The 16369-nt window shown below is 39.0% G+C and overlaps 2 protein-coding genes across 4 annotated transcripts; both read right to left on the reverse strand.

Annotated features, from left to right (window-relative positions):
- Positions 1 to 3197: 3197 nt before the first annotated feature.
- On the reverse strand, positions 3198 to 10509 carry LOC311076725 (uncharacterized protein). Of its 3 annotated transcripts, none has more exons than XM_084105123.1 (6): positions 10321 to 10509; positions 5737 to 8955; positions 4842 to 5114; positions 4542 to 4687; positions 4278 to 4378; positions 3198 to 3285 (listed from the first exon to the last, which is right to left on the reverse strand). In XM_084105123.1, the coding sequence occupies exons 2-6, from the start codon at positions 5924 to 5926 to the stop codon at positions 3282 to 3284; spliced, it is 714 nt and encodes a 237-aa protein (XP_083961249.1). In that variant the 5' UTR covers positions 5927 to 8955; positions 10321 to 10509; the 3' UTR covers positions 3198 to 3281. The 3 variants fall into 3 exon arrangements, with proteins under 3 accessions (XP_083961249.1, XP_083961248.1, XP_083961247.1); XM_084105122.1 differs by lacking the exon at positions 3198 to 3285 and adding an exon at positions 3639 to 4163; XM_084105121.1 differs by lacking the exon at positions 3198 to 3285 and adding an exon at positions 3639 to 4181.
- A 1295-nt stretch (positions 10510 to 11804) lies between these two features.
- aplnrb (apelin receptor b) lies at positions 11805 to 13924 on the reverse strand. The gene has a single exon (XM_084105227.1). The coding sequence runs from the start codon at positions 13834 to 13836 to the stop codon at positions 12757 to 12759; it is 1080 nt and encodes a 359-aa protein (XP_083961353.1). The 5' UTR covers positions 13837 to 13924; the 3' UTR covers positions 11805 to 12756.
- Positions 13925 to 16369: the final 2445 nt, after the last annotated feature.

The following is a 16369-nucleotide window of genomic DNA, read 5'->3' on the forward strand; positions in this document are numbered from 1 at the left end:
ATCAAATTCTGCATTCACCTCTGTTAGGAATGAGCGCAACAAGCGATGCTGCAGTGATGATGATGCCCTCAAAAAGTTCACAAGTCTCTTTACTGTTGTCATGACCTCTGCATACTTTTCTCCAAGACTGGCACACAAAACCATCTGATGAATTATGCAATGATATGCAATGAGGTCACGGTGATGAGCTCTCAAGCGTGCCACTAATCCCCTCTCTCTTCCAGTCATACATGGAGCCCCGTCAGTAGCAATGGAAATAACATGCTTCAGATCTATCTCTCTGTCTCTCAACATCTGCATCAGTGCTTCATAAATATCATCCCCTCTTGTGTGTCCATGGAGGGCTGTGAGGCCTAACACATCTTCACAGAATTCTCCCTTCTCTTCATCAAAAAATCTGACAAACACCAGAAGTTGTGCGTTGTCTGTGTTGTCTGTGGATTCATCCAAAGCCACTGACATGCATTTAGCCTTTTTTATTGCAGACTTCATTTGGTCAAGCAAATCATCAGGAAAGGACTTCAGTTCGCTTTACAGCAGTGGAGTCAGACAAAGATATTTGGTTTATTTTTTATATTATGTCATCTTTTTGAGTTCCCTCAAACAGGGCAATTGCTATTTCATTCATGCATTCCTTCACAATCTCCGAGTCAGAGAATGGTTTCTTGTGCTTTCCTAAGACCCATGCCACTCTTAATGAGGCTTCAGTTGCACACTCTTGTTGGGTGGCTGATCTAACTATTACATTGCATGTTGCTTGGTATGATGATTGCAGTTGTTTGATTTTTCTGGCCCTTACCTCAGATTTTTGGGGTAATTGTGGTCAAAGTGTCCATGCTTTGAGTCATAATGACGTTTCACGTTACCACTCTTGACAACGGCAACGGTCTCGTTGCAAATTAAACACATTGGTTTTGTGCTCCCCACCGGCAGCACAAATACATAACTGTCAGTCCACTCTGTCTTAAATGCGCGATTTTCAGAATCGACTTTTCTCTTCTTGTCAGGTTTTGAGCACGCCATGATTTTCACTAGCAAGGAAACAGGTTAACAGGCTACCGTTAGCAGATGGATTAGCGCTTGCGTTGTTGTGAATTACACACACAACCTGCGTGACCCACAGACGTTGCGGCCAGCGTTGAGTGAGTGAGTTGTCATGGTGATTTCAGTTATTACAGCTCTGAGTCCTGATTGGGTCTTTGGATTGGACACAGAAGATAGATAAACCACATCTAGTAGGAAAACAATATAGGCGTGAAATCACGCAATGAAAACTCGCTTGGACCATGACTAAATTATAATGTTGATTTTGGCTTCGGTCCAAATTGTATTGCGTCTGGGTCCGGAACCCGGACCGCGGTCCGCCTATTGAGTACCCCCGCACTAGACCTTAGGTGTCCCACATTAGGCAGTGTCCCACATTAGGGCAATTCATAGATTGATTGTGTTGCATCAAATGTGTTCTGTTGGCTTTTGCTTCTGAGGCAGGACCTGCCCATCGGTGAATGTGATATTATGATGTTTATTACTCAGAGAATCCATTGTGAAATAAATGGCTCATCTCCTTTAGTCTGTTGTTTTGCTTTTCAAGAGGCCGTTAGCTCAGTGCTTTGCTGTGTTAATGAAACATTAGTTTACTCAAGAGATCAGTTGATAGTGTTGCTCACACTATTTCTGCAGCACAACACGTGATTCAGGGTGCTTTCACATCTGTAGTTCGGTTCATTTGGTCCAGACCAAGGGCAAAAAATGATGCTTTGTAGCATTTTCAGGCGTTTTGGTTCCTTTTCACACCACACTGATCGCTCTGGTCCGGATCAGTTAATGAGTTGATAAAACGAACCAAAATGCAGTCACGTGACAACATCCATATCACTCATTGGCCAGATGTGTCTTGAATGCATTTCCATAACTGCACTTCGATTGGTCAGAATTAACGTGCAGGAAAATTCCAACAGAACTCCCGGAAGTAAACAAAGAGGTGGAAAATCCGGCAGACAACATGCCGCTGTTTACTATGGAGAGACGACTGCGTAGGCTGAATGTATATTTTATTATATAGTTTGTCTACACCACTTTAGACAAACAATAATATTTGAGAATGAAGCGAGGATGCGGCTCGAAAATAACGTTAATAATTTCTATCAGGCTCCGTACCTCCTCACAACTCCAAGTTTGTCCGCAAGCTGCCATGCTTAAAGTGCAATCTGTCAACAAACATTTCTCCTCATCCCATAATGCACAGCGCAGCTGACTACGGCAACTGGTTTATCCAAAAATGCGCAGTTCTTTGGCAGTTGGTTCTGTTTGAGGTCGGATCACGTTCTCACCACAAACGAACCGCGCCAGAGTTCGTTTGAAAGCGTACCGAGACCTCCTTGAAGAGTTCACACTTGTTTGGTCCGCTTTTGGTGCGCACCCGAGTGCGATTGCCGCATTCACCGTGACTCAGGAAAACGAACTCTAGTGCGATTCAACCGAACTAACTCATACAGAAAAAAAATTTTGAAATATATTTGTGTATATAAGTGTCAAAAATATATGTGGCATATATTCCAAATACACTGAAATATATTTGCATTGTTGTTCACTTATATTTTGAAATATATTCTGAAATATAACAAAAATATATGATGTTAAGTGTGAAATATTTTTAACATTTATAACATGTAATGTAAAATATATGACAAAATATATAGTCATAAAATGTTTAGCTTGCTAAAGAAGGGTCGAAAATGTATTTTGATCATAGTAATTCCTCTACCTTTTCCCCTATACACAACAGCAGGCTACCATATTTCACTACTGTATTATCACACACAGCTATAATAAATACTGTACTTACATTTAAATGACTGCAATGTAAAATGACAGATAGTTGCTTTCCTAGGACTATTAGGCCATATTAGGTGGCACGTACCTAACACTAAGTGCAATTATTAGATTTATTGTTGTTTTATTGACATCTTTCCTGAAGTCATTTAAATATTGAAAATATGCACAATATTTATGATGCAAGTATAACAGTGACACTCCAATAGTGAAGTGCACTTAAACAATAGATAGAACTCAGTGTCTCTGCATTCTGTGTGTTATTTCCTACATAAAATTGTAATTTTAGGCCAAAAAAGTCAGTAAAGGGGTAGCCGTGGCCTACTGGTTAGGGCTTCGGGCTTGTAACCGAAGGGTTGCCGGTTCAATCCCTGACCAGTGGGAAAAATGTGGGTGGGGGAAGTGGTAGAGCACTGCTCTCCCATGCCCACATCCACGGCTGAAGTGGTTTATCTAAAAAAATAAATTGAAAATGTGTTGTTTGTTTGTGAAAATGTTAACTTTTTAAATTTCAAAATATATTTCAAATGAAACAATTTGCAAAAGTTAAAACAGATATGAACATTTTTATTTACATATATTTAACTAAAATATATTTATTGGGCCAATTTCGGATATTTGCATATTCCAAAAATATATTTTGAAAATATATTTCAAATATATTTATTTTGTGTATGGGAAATGAGGTAGGTGTGAAAGCACCCTCACACAGATAAAATTACAGGACATAAAGAGCTTTACATAAAATCTGTATTTTATTGTGCTGATCCACTAGATCCATAATTTTAGCTGAATTTATACTTATGTTTTTGTAATAAATATTATTTCAGTTCTGAAATCTATCCTGGACAGTGAGTGCCAAGCCTTTTTCTTTGTTCAGCCACCAAAGTGGACTATTTATCTGCTACACCCTCTTCTGGACGAGACACCAGACCACTGAGCCTTTTTCGTGAGCAATATCCAGAGACTTTAAAGGAGTGGATCCATTTATCTTCATCTCTATTATGATATATTATGAAATATTACATAGATCTCATATTTCCAATTAAGCTGCATATTTAAACATCTTATGAATCACATAAAGATATTTCATTTCAAAATAACTTGTACTGTTCAATGATATAATTAGAATTACAAAGCAGAACCACTGATTTCCAAAAACACAATGGGTTTATTTATCTGTGTGTTCTTATATATTTTATCTAATGAGTGGTTTTAAAATTGTTCTCTTGCAGATCCATTTTATTGAAGGATAACATGACTTATATTCCCAACCTGATGAAGTCATTACAGCACAATAATAATTATAGAAATTCTGATTTCTCCAATACCTGAAAAAACAAACAAGACTGTTTAATTTCCAGTAGAGTCAGTTATGAGTATGATAACATATTTACAGTAGAGAAATTCTGGCTAATGATCAGTTAAATTCAGTAATCTCTCACCCTTTTGTTATTGTGGTGCCATCGATCCATTTCCACACTCCCTCTGTTTTAATCAGACCAATCCAAAACTGATCATTTCCTGCAACCTTCTGCAAAAACTCCTGTTATGAAAGAACAGTAATATATTGTATAATGTATATTAGGCTCTATGTAGTAGTAATAATTACAATAACAGCAATACACTTTTCTCTCATTAGTTAAAACAGACCAACCCATGTGTCAATGTGCACAAACAAACACAAAATCGTTTTCTTTCTCACTCACTTGTTCCTCTTTGCTGTTTATGATCACTAGATCTGCTCCTCTCTGTTGACAGTCTCGTCTGCTGTGACTCCATATCTTATACTCAGATGAAATATAATAAAAACTGAAGTTGTAGAAAATCCATTTGAAGTTGTCAGCACGCTGATCTATTAATACACCAGTTTAGATATTAGTTTACACAGTTTAGCTTTGTCCATGATGAAATTTATTTAATGAAAAGTCAATGCTTATTTTTATTGACGTGGAATGGTAGAAAAAAGTTAAATTTATAATGATTAAATGAGGAAAACACAAAATTACCTTGTTCATAAAGGACACGTTGGAGTTCATCATTCTTGTTTTTTATCTGCTCTCTTTCCTCAGTCAGATTATTACTGTAGTTCAGTATCTGCTCATATTTGGTAAGTATTTGATGTCTTTCCTCAGTCAGATTATTGATGTTGGTTCGTAACTGGTTTCTCTCGGTGGTGAAATACACACAGAGCATCATTACAGCAGTCAGCAGAAGAACACACAGCAGACACAAACACACTTCAACTGCTCTGTGCTTTCTGTTCTTCACTGAGACACTTCCTGAAGACGACAGACAAGATTAAATTAGTCGTCACACTCCTACTATATTTTTATGAATATATATTACAGTTTTGCTCAATCGCTTTGGCTCAATTCTCAAATGAGATCTCGCAAATAAGTTCAGATCTCTGAACAATTCATTCCTTGTTCACACCAAATTTGGATTTCTTTTTTATTTAAGCAAATTCCACCTGTTTTAGTACAAGTGTTTTGGGGCAAAAGAGTAAGTACTACATAATATCTTAATACACACATGGCCTGCTGATCAAAACTGACAAGTTGATTCTCATTAAAATTGTCATATATTCAACACATCTAAACAGTCTTTCATCGTGTGAGCCATTCAGTTATCAAAATCTGTCAGACATACGTGTCATTTCTAAAAAATATTTATGACATGGCATGTTTGTGATGGTGAAAAAACATTTTGACTTTAATGAAATGTTTTGGGTGAGTAACTACATTTTGCAGACATGATGTCCTATAAAACAGTTGTGACAATTGAGTTTATAGAATGTTAAGACTGTTTAAATAAATAAACCAAAGTAACTGAGAAAAACACAAGAGATACTACAATACTTCTGTCTCTCTGTTATAATGTGTATCAGATGAATTATATTACCAGTGTGTTGAAGTGGCTGATGTCTCTCTGTGTTTGTCCTCAGATCATGATGTCTCTCAGTATCTGCACTTTCATAGATATCCACCATCATCTCCACTCTTTCTCCTCTGTCCATTTCCACAGTCTCAGTCATCAACATCACATCATCATATATAACTTCAGTTATCTCTGATCTCTTAATGTCATTCATTATAACCCTGTGTTAATGGTTAATGCTGCGGTTGTTCTTCAGATTGTTTAGGCTGCAATGCTTTGCATTTCTTCAGCCTGCTTTTAAAACTGAAGTCGGAAATAAACTTAAAATGAAACTGTAAGTGGTCAATGTGTGAGTCATGTGACATTCGGGTTGCCAAGACAGGAAGGATTGAGATGTGCCTATTCACACCAAGAGTCTAAAAGGAGAACATTTATGATCATAAAAAGGTCAGGCAATTATCTCGTAATTTTTTTGTGTCATTTCTTTAAAACTGAAGAGTTTAATTTCTGCAACATTAAATCATCACTAGATGGATTTGCTAAAATAATTTGTTTTCAAACTCTTTCCTCAAACACTCCCCCTTGTAATTTAGTTTCAGTGGTAAAGAGTCTGAGGCTTTGATGAGGAAGACAAATACACATCTGCGGTGATCCATCCATCACTAGAGTCACAGAGGAAAATGAGGAGCTTTGATTGCTCTTGATATCACCAACAGGGAGGAAAAAAACCCTCTTCAGGACGGGACACCAGACCACCCCAGTGATTTTTTAAATATATTTATGCACAATGTATTGGTACTTTAGTATAACTAAATGTATTTGTAACGCAATAAAAATTGGTATACTTTAGGTCTGGGAACACTACGGACAGGATTCAAACCGGGCCGCTGCCACACAAGCGCATTCGGTTTACCAGTTGTGCCACCACACAGATGGTGTACTTGTACTATTTACAAGTGCTGCTATCAAACAGATTTTTCCATCAATGACAACACAAATTATATGGATTTAAAGACTGTGAATCACAGAGAAAAGTCTCAATGTAGGCGCAGCAAGTGGTGCGTGAAAATAAATGCGAACAGCAAGCCACCTAGGGTGGTATCAACATCTCCAAGGGCTAGAAATGCTCATCATCTGGGCAAGGATGAGCTTTAAACCAGCAAAATCAAGGTCACTATGCTCAAGAGAGGGAAGGTAGTGGACAGGTTCAGATTTTCACTCGGCGGAGTCACCATTCCAGCCATTACAGAGCAGCCAGTCAAGAGCCTCGGTAAGCTCTTTGACTGCAGTCTCAAAGATTCAGATTTTATCCAAAAAACCAGCAAAGAGCTTGAGTCATGACTTAGCAAGATGGACAAATCAGGTCTTCCTGGGAAGTTTAAGGCTTGGATTTACCAGCATTCTATCCGGTCCCGGATCTTGTGGCCCCTGCTGGTGTACAAAGTGCCCATAACAGCTGCCGAGGCCCTGGAGAGAAACATCAGCAGCTACATGCGAACATGGCTTGGTTTACCCCGCAGTCTGAGCAGTGCTGCTTTGTGTGGCACCAACAACTTCCTGCAACTCCCAATCAGCAGCCTTGCTGAAGAGTTCATGGTGTCAAGCACATGAGAAGCATGGCAGTACAGAGAGTCCAGGGATCCAAAGGTGGCAGCAGCTGGCATACAGGTGCGAACAGGCAGGGAATGGAGCACAGAAAAATCACTGGAGGTGGCTGAGTCACGGCTGAGGCATGGCTGAGGCACGGCTGAGGCATGGCTGGTGGGGCCCATGGCAACAGGGTGTGCAGGCTTGGGCTAATTCCTGGTAACTAGAGTTGACAATGCTCACGGTAAAGAGTGTCAATATCTGGTTCAAGAGGAAGTGTGGGCAGGCGTGGAGGAATTAAGAGCTAGCAGGATGGTGGGAATGGGACAACAAGGAGCTTAGACTAAATGGGAATGTTTCCTGATGATATGAAAAAATAACACCACCTTAGCGTTTAATAAAGACTCTTCAAAATGATTTACCAACTGAGCAAGCAATTAAGAAATGACAGAACAATCACAGCAATGTGTATATGTCTAATTATGCCTATATTAATAATAATAATCCTAATACTTTTGCCAATTATGTCTTCTCCATGTACACATTTGTAAATAAAGCCCCCATGAGTAACTTTTAGCATGTGGTTGATCAATTTAAACAAGGGATGATTCAGAGAAAAATCAACCTAGGGTCCTTTGCACCATGACCTCAAACCAAACACCCCCCCAGAAGCTTTTTTTCCCTTGGTCGAACATTATTAAAGTTAGAGCTTATTTAGAGAAATCAGCCAGATGGCTTAGTGCAGGCGCTAATGGATCCTATGATGTATCTCGTAAATTACCCCACTAATAATGCCCAGAATGGGACCAAACTTCTACAGTAGTACAAATAGGTTCTGTACTCATAAAACAAGGCATTGGAAAGTTTGTAAGTACATCAGGAGTTTATTTAAAAACACTTGCCTGATGGCTCATGCTAACGCTAACCCGGACGTCGAGGTCACTTCAGTGGTTTGGGAAAAGCACGTAAAGGTCCTGGCAGAAAGCGATGCATACGGATGTAGTGTAACTACACCCAGTTCCAGTAATGCACTAATATTTAGTTGGTAGTACCAGTTTGCAACAATTATTAGTTAACACTAAGTTGTTAACACTTCGGAAAAAATAATAATTCGTACACTACATCCTTATACATCGACTTTTACGTGCTTTTCCCAAACCACTGAAGTGATGTCCAATATATGTTCATTTTTAATGTTATCGTTATCGGGCCAATAATAAAATGTGGCCGATATATCAAAGCCGATAAATACTGGATTATTTCCTTCAGCTGAAACAGTTCAGATGTGCTCTGTTCGCCATGATGGTTTTGAATTGCTTGAAATATGATTGAAATCACTTTGAAAAGAAAATACAGTTAAATGCAATATGCAAGTCTGTCATAGGCTACATAGAATTAAAATGAAAACATCATTATAATTGTGTGATTGGGACATGAGACTTTTGTTTTTGTAATCAGGCACTCAAAATTATTTAAAAATTTGGATTTAGATTTATCGACCAATATAACAGTTATCGGTTTTAAATATAAAGAATTATTGGTTATTATCGGTATCGGCCAAAATTTTCGGTGTATACATAACGGTGCATCCCTACCTTAAAGTGATGCAGGGCTGCTAATTTCAACATCTCACCATGTTTCTAATCATAAAGAGCACTGTGTGTTTTACAGAAAAAGAAGAAGTTACATTTCTAAACATTTCTCATTGTATTTTAATATCTGGTTGAAGTTATGCAGCTACCAACTGAGAAAGCAATAGAGAATGACGAAATAATCAAAACTGAAAATGTATACAAGTTATCACACAAAACTATTTTAAAAGACCATTAAAGCAAAACAGAAGTAGCCTATATAATTAAAACAAACAAACAAACAAACAAACTCGATGGCTGTTGGCTCATTTACTCGAAGCGTATATAACGATAAGCCACTGGCAAATCAGTGGCTGTAATCATTAAATTATATCACATGACACAATGTAGACGCTATTGAGCATACAGAAACAAGAAGCTTAACTTCATTTGATGCTAAAACGCAATTATGTTACCGAAAACGGGTTGACGTCAGAAACCAACATCAGTCGGATTGACGTCAACCCGACTTTTATTTCCAACCAAAATGCAACCCCTGCAACCAAAATCATCCCGACTGACGTTAATACTTTATACTCAAGGACATTGACAGAAATGTAGTGGAGTAAAAAGTACGATATTTGTCATTCAAATGTAGTGAAGTTAAAGTAAAAAGTTTCCAGAAAAAATAATACTCAAGTAAAGTACAGATACTCAAAAGGTGTACTTAAGTACAGTACTCAAGTAAATGTACTTTGTTACTGTCCACCTCTGTGTACGCTCCACCCATTTGTTCTGGAGTGAGCAGCTTCTCCAGTATTTACAGATTTTGGAACTCTAGAAATGGCTTCCTTATTCTCTGTTAGAGTATATTAAGCTGGGATAGCAGAAAAAAAAATATTTTCATATCCAAAAAATGACCTCATCTTTTATTCTATCAGCATAAGACACTAAAAAAAGCAGAATTTCAAGATAAAACAAAGAAAAAAATATGTTTAGACAACGAAAATTTTGTGTACAGGAAGTGCAGAGTGTACAAGAGTGTGCAGAGTGTACAAGTGTACAATTCACCTTTTTAAAATGGAGTGAGTTACAAAAGATTTTTAATGTTTTATTTCATGCTCTGATTTTACACTGCCAGGTTTCCCACTTCCACCATATACATGTTTCACTTTAAAGCACAGGAAGCAGCTCATTTAACATATGCAACTTCACACCATGAAATTCACATTTATGCAGGGAGATTAAATTACTGTTCAAAATCTTTACAACATCTTTGAAAATGTTCCTAGAAATATCGTCCAGATTTTCTTTGAGAACCTAAGGTATAATTTGACACCTGCGGGCAATACTGAGCCCAACATTTGATCTGTGCCCACACACTGCAGCTGTTAGCAAAGAAACATGGAACATGTTAGCAGCAGACGCCAGAAACATGGATTAACTTTACCCTGTTCTAGTGTCGTTCTTCAAATCCACATTCATTTCTTTATCCATAAATACAAGCTCACAGTCTCCTGTCTTCATATTTCACTTTACATCCCTGACAGAAAACAAATAAACAAACCCACTAGCCCACTAGGCACTAGCCCACACACATGCTAGCAACTGCACACACACACATACAAAACACACTTGTTCTGTGTCTAAGGGCCATTTATATAAAAGAAACACCCTCTATTCTTTCACTTCTCCTCCGCTATCTTAATGCCCCACCCTCTTGCTTCTGCTTTTTGTTTCCCGCTTAACAGACGCGTTTTGCCTGCCTCATAATCCCTGTTGCATGTTCAGTCTGTCCACATTATGCAGTAATCTTCAGATTAGATATAATTCACTCATTTATCAACTGCCTGTTAGTTTTTCCTTATACTCGTCTAAAAAATGCTGGTTTGTTTCAACCAATGTTTGAGTCAAATATGGACAAACACAAGTTGGGTTAAAAAAAGTATTAAAAAAAATAAACACAATGGCTGGGTTTGTCCATATTTGACTCAAACATGGGTTAAAACAAACCAGCATTTTTAGATTGTGCATTTACATTAATTCATTCAGATGCTTTTATTCAAAGTAAGAAATGCTACACAAATGGTAAAATGTGTTAACAAGTAGATTTTTTTTCATTTCTAGCAGTTACACACTCGCATGTTGTGGTAAATTCTACAAGCAAATAAAGTTTTAAGTTAATTTGTGATTTCATCAATTTTAAGTGTTTTTCATCTGTATCATGATGCACATAGTTATCAGTGTTATTGATAATAACCACACCCTTTATTATGAAGGACAAATATTAGTCCATGCTAAAGACCACTAATTACCACAGATTAGCATAGTCTCTCTGATAATGATTATGTCCTGACCAAATCTTATTAGGGAGCTTAATCATTAGTGGGCTGTTTAGGGGCTGATGACCCTCCATATGCAGAGCAGTTTTTATTTTAAAGGTTTTTTTTTTTTTTGTTGCTAAATACCAAATGAATTATACACATGCAAAAAGATACTGTGAATTTTTCTAATGTGAATAATTTTATATATCATATAACAAAGTAATAGATAGATTTTAGAAATTAGATAGATAGAAATTATTTCTAAAACATTTTTTTAGTACTTGATATTTCAGGGAGTTCATATTTTAGATGATGATTTTTTGTGTCTTTTTTTAAAGAGCTCTTTAGTGTTGTTGCGTCTGTGTACACAACATAGTTTGACGCAGCCAAGAGTACAAAACCAGAAACACAAGGAAATCAGCTTTAAACATGCATTTCCTGTCAGTCACTTGCTTTGGTTTTGAACTGGCCGAGGACAATAAAAGACAAAGCAACTAGCCTCAGCCCAGCGTTTAACAGGAAAAACAGCGCACATGAGGGAATGTTGCAGACATTCCAGTCGAATCCATGAGCTTTAACGGATGACAAAACAAGAAGCATTCACGAGAAATTCATAATACACATTTTATTCAGAAAGTACTGCATAAAAGAATCATACAGCAGTGTTTTCCACAATATCAAAATAAAAGTTGACTTGCACACATTTCATGAGCTCACACTCACACGCACAGTATCTCATCTGTCGAAGCTGCCACCTATTAATTGGCCGTCCCTTTTCCCCAACAACATTTGTCAACTGCCATCTGTCTGTCTGAGTTTACCCCCCTCCCTTTATCCCCTGTTTTCATCTCCCGAAAACACCCACCTCCCCCCTTGAAAGTCTTTAATCAAGCTGCAACACTTCTTCTCATGTAAGGCTCCCATCCCTCCCTCCCCTATCTTGACGGTTTAGATAAGACAGACTGGCCACCAGGGTTCTTATCACTGCCCCTTACGAACAAGTGCTTAATGGACAAAAAAATAAACAAGCAACCAAAGGGTAAGGAGCATGATTAAATGCACTAATACAGTTTCAAAAGTAAAGAGTTCATAAATTGCTCTCAAAGCCTTCCGTGGGCCACCCACCCCCCTGCAGCTCCAAAGTAACAGCAGAGTCTGTGAAGCTCAATCTCTGGAGCCGGGAGAGATGCAGAGGCAAGCAGAAAAGCCCTCGCTCGTCCTCCTCAATGTACATTCAACTGTGTCCCGCACGTCTGGAGCGCAGCTGTCGGAGGGGGGTCTGCTTTCCAGAAGCTGCTTGTGGTCTCAGAGACACCAGGACAAACAGACTACATCAAGTTCTTCAGAACCAGAACGCTCTCCTTTATATTACACAGAGTACCAACGCATAGTCCCGGGACAGGAGAAGCTGGTTCCTCAAGTTCCCACAGTCAGATACAAAAGGAAAGTCTTCTTGTCCCCAACAAACAGAGTTACCTTTGAGTTCTTGTGAATGATGTAAGAGTTTGAGGGAGGTTGTTGACTTGTTACCCCAAATCTGTGTCACCCTTCCAACCAGCTCCTCACACCTTAGTAGCCAGCGACTGGGCCTCAGTCTTCTGTGAAGAGAGGGAGCTGGCGGGGCTGGCGTGAAGGGCTTTCTTCAGGTTGAGGAGGCAGAGGCACTGAGAGCGGAAGCGGAGGTCAAAGAAGGCGTAGAGGAGCGGGTTGAGGCAGCTGTTGACGTACGCCAGGCAGGTTGCGTAGGGATGGGCCATCAGCAGGAGGTTCAGGAAGGTGCAGGAGTCAGGCGCTAGGTTCAGGTACGAGAGGGCATCCATGGTCTTCACGACGTGGAAGGGCATCCAGCACGCAGCAAACACCACCACCAATGTGGTGATGATCTTTAGCAGGCGACGCTTGCGCTGGTCCTCCTTGCGAAGGCTGTTGAAGTGACGTGTGACGGTGCAGCCGATGAACCCGTAGCACACCATCATGGCCAGGAGGGGGATCAGAAAGCCAAGAGCCGTGGAGGAGATGCTGAGGCCCGCAATCCAAAAGGTCTCCTGGCCCGGTTTGCTCACCACCAGGCTGAAGTCCATGGCGCAGGAGGTGCGGTTGGTTTCGACGTCCAACACCGTGGTGCGGAAAAGCAGGGTGGGTGCAGCCAGCACACCTGAGAGGAGCCAGATGGTGGCCAGCGAGGCCCGCATGTGTCCTCTGGTCCGCAGCTGTGTGCTGGTGAGCGAGTGCACGATGGCCATGTAGCGGTCCAGGCTCAGGCAGGTCAGGCAGAAGACACTAGCGTACATGTTGAGCAACACCACGTAGCTGCTGATCTTGCAGAGGGCCACACCAAAGGGCCAGTGGTATCCCAGGGCAGTGTAGACGGCCCACAGAGGCAGAGTCACCACAAAGGTCAGGTCAGCAAGAGCCAGGTTTCCGATGTAGACATCTGCAGCTCTGCGCTTGGACTGGGCCCGCCACACCGTGAAGATGACCACACCATTACCAGTGAGGCCCAGGATGAAGATAAGCATGTAGAGCACAGGAATCAGTGAATATGATGGTTCCCACTCATTAAAGTCACACATTGAGCTGTTTGCTGCGTCGTCGTAGTAATCTTGGCTGTAGTCAGCAGTCATGTTGTCCATGGCATTCATTCCTCTAAAAATCTTTAAGCGTTTAAAGTATCCGTTGACAAGAGATCTAAATGATCACAGACAAGTTGCTTGTGATGTGTTCAGATCAGAATACACTTTCAGCTGGACAAACGGTGGCTTTTAAACCCTCAGGATCTCACACTCCCCTCCCCTCACCCCTGACCCCTCCCCTCTTCCCCAGTGACCCCTCCTCTCACCCGCACTGCACTGCAGCTTCCACAGGAAAACACACAGGATTAGTCAACGAAATATAAAAATAACAAGCAAACAAAAATATTTGCAAGCGAACTACTGAGAAACAGCGCAGCCTACATTCAAAGCGGACATTAAAAATAGTCGCACATCACAGCCGTAAATAATGCTGCAGAAATAGAAGGTTTAAATTGATAGAGCTCTGCTATACGTTTTATATATATAAACTTGCTTTTATATAGGCTATTTATATACACTAATACTACTGTATACACGATGATGTAAGCGTTTTTCGCGTTTGTATTTAATATTTTCAGGAGATTTACTATTTTTAAAAGTTAAACATGTAACTTCTCTATCTGCGATCGCGACATGTCAGGACCTGTGTTTTTCCCTGTACGGATTAATTGATATTTTAATGGACGGATGTGAATGTGTGAACAACTGTCTATTAGTTGGACGATTCGAGGGCTCTAATTTCCATTCCAATGCGTTTGACTCTGCGCTCACAGACTTGCCCGAGCAAGATCATATGTCCGAGTTTAATGCGTATAAATCAGTGCGTATACAAATTGTGCATAAAACTAATCTTCAGTTCTAAACGCCTTTTTCAGCATGAAATTTATAAGTTAGGCTATTTTAGGATGAAACTGCGTTTTCTCTCGTTACAGTTTTGACTCAACAGTGAAATCCGTAAAAAACAGCCTAATGTAATTAACTAATAAATGCAATAATTAAAACAACATCATGTGTTGAACTAGCAGCAATAAGCCACGCCACGGTGCCAAAAAAGTATAAAAATAAAGAAACATTAAAGAAATAGGCTAATATTAAGACAGTATCAAATAATAAGTTAATGTAAACGTGACACAGACAATAATGAAAGTAACGTTCATATTTTGTGCTGGACCATGTATGATGACATAAAACACTGGCAATAAATAAATATGTAAAAATAAATAAATAGGCTAAATAATACCTCATAATTAATTGATACCTTATAAAAAATAAAGTCTTATTTTAACTATATTCGTAAACTATATTATATATTTAAAAAATATATATATATAATCTGTCTTAAAAATAAATACATTTACTAATAAATTCACATACAAAGAAATAATGCACAAGGTACTCAGTCACCAACTGTGTAAAACATTTAAGCTAAAAATATTAAAAGGCTATCTGTCTAACTTTCTATGTATTTACAATCTGTTATGCTAGAAATTAATGAATGATTAAGAGAAAGAAAGAAAGAAAGAAAGAAAGAAAGAAAGAAAGAAAGAAAGAAAGAAAGAAAGAAAGAAAGAAAGAAAGAAAAGATTGGGAAAGTATTATTCTGCAACAAACTGCATATGTTACTGTAACAGTATAATTTTATTTGATTTCTTAATTGTTTTTATATTTGAGTCACAATGCATACTTGTTTGTAAATGATTAAGAAGTTGAATGATAATTTGATTCTTTCATTACACTTTATTTGGTTTAGTAAACACAAACAACATCACACCCTTGTCAGCTTTTGTTAGAAGATTACACATACACAAGCAACTGTAAAAGAACCCAGTTCCAGAAAATAAGTCAGATATTTGCTACAGAATTTCAAATAGAATAGAAGCCATACCACTTTGTGTCTGAATGCAAGTATAACATGCCTTATAACATGACTGCATCAGAGGTTTTAAAAAAATACAGCAAAGAAACAAGAACGATTTAATTCACAATCTAGAATGGAAATGGGTCAACTAAATCAATTTCAAAGGAAAGCAGCAGAGAGAGAGGTGAGGTTTATTCCCCACTGTAAATGGCAGATATCAGCAGAGCATTTGGCTCACAGTTTAACTGACTCAGAGTGAAGGAGCAGACGGGAGGTTTCACTCGGCACCCTTCCTCGTCTCTCAGCGATGAGGCGTCAGTGGCGCCGAGGACCTGACCCGCTCAGACACAACTATCCCTCCCCGACCCCATCCTACACACACACACACACACACACGTGCACTGGCCAGGCCTAGGATGGGAGGCTGCAGCGTTTGTAAGATCAAGTGTTGTGACATCATTAAAATGTGCTGGACTTTGTGCTTTCTGACTGTTTGAATCTCTAAAACTCCCTCTAAACATCCTATACAGAGCACAAGCTCTTTTCGGCAGGTCTGAGCAGATGTTAAATGGAGATTTAAACATGCCCCATGACAGAATCTTCCTACAAGTTATTTTTATTTATTCTTCATTGAAAAGAGCACGACTTAAAACTAGCATTTTGTTATCTGAAGCTAAATCACAGATCATGCGCTCCCCCCCCTCCAAACACACACTTCACAGGAGGCATTGGACTTATCTTCCC

Source organism: Abramis brama (genome assembly GCF_963993115.1).
Source record: "Abramis brama genome assembly, chromosome: 25".
In the NCBI taxonomy this organism is placed as follows: domain Eukaryota; kingdom Metazoa; phylum Chordata; class Actinopteri; order Cypriniformes; family Leuciscidae; genus Abramis; species Abramis brama.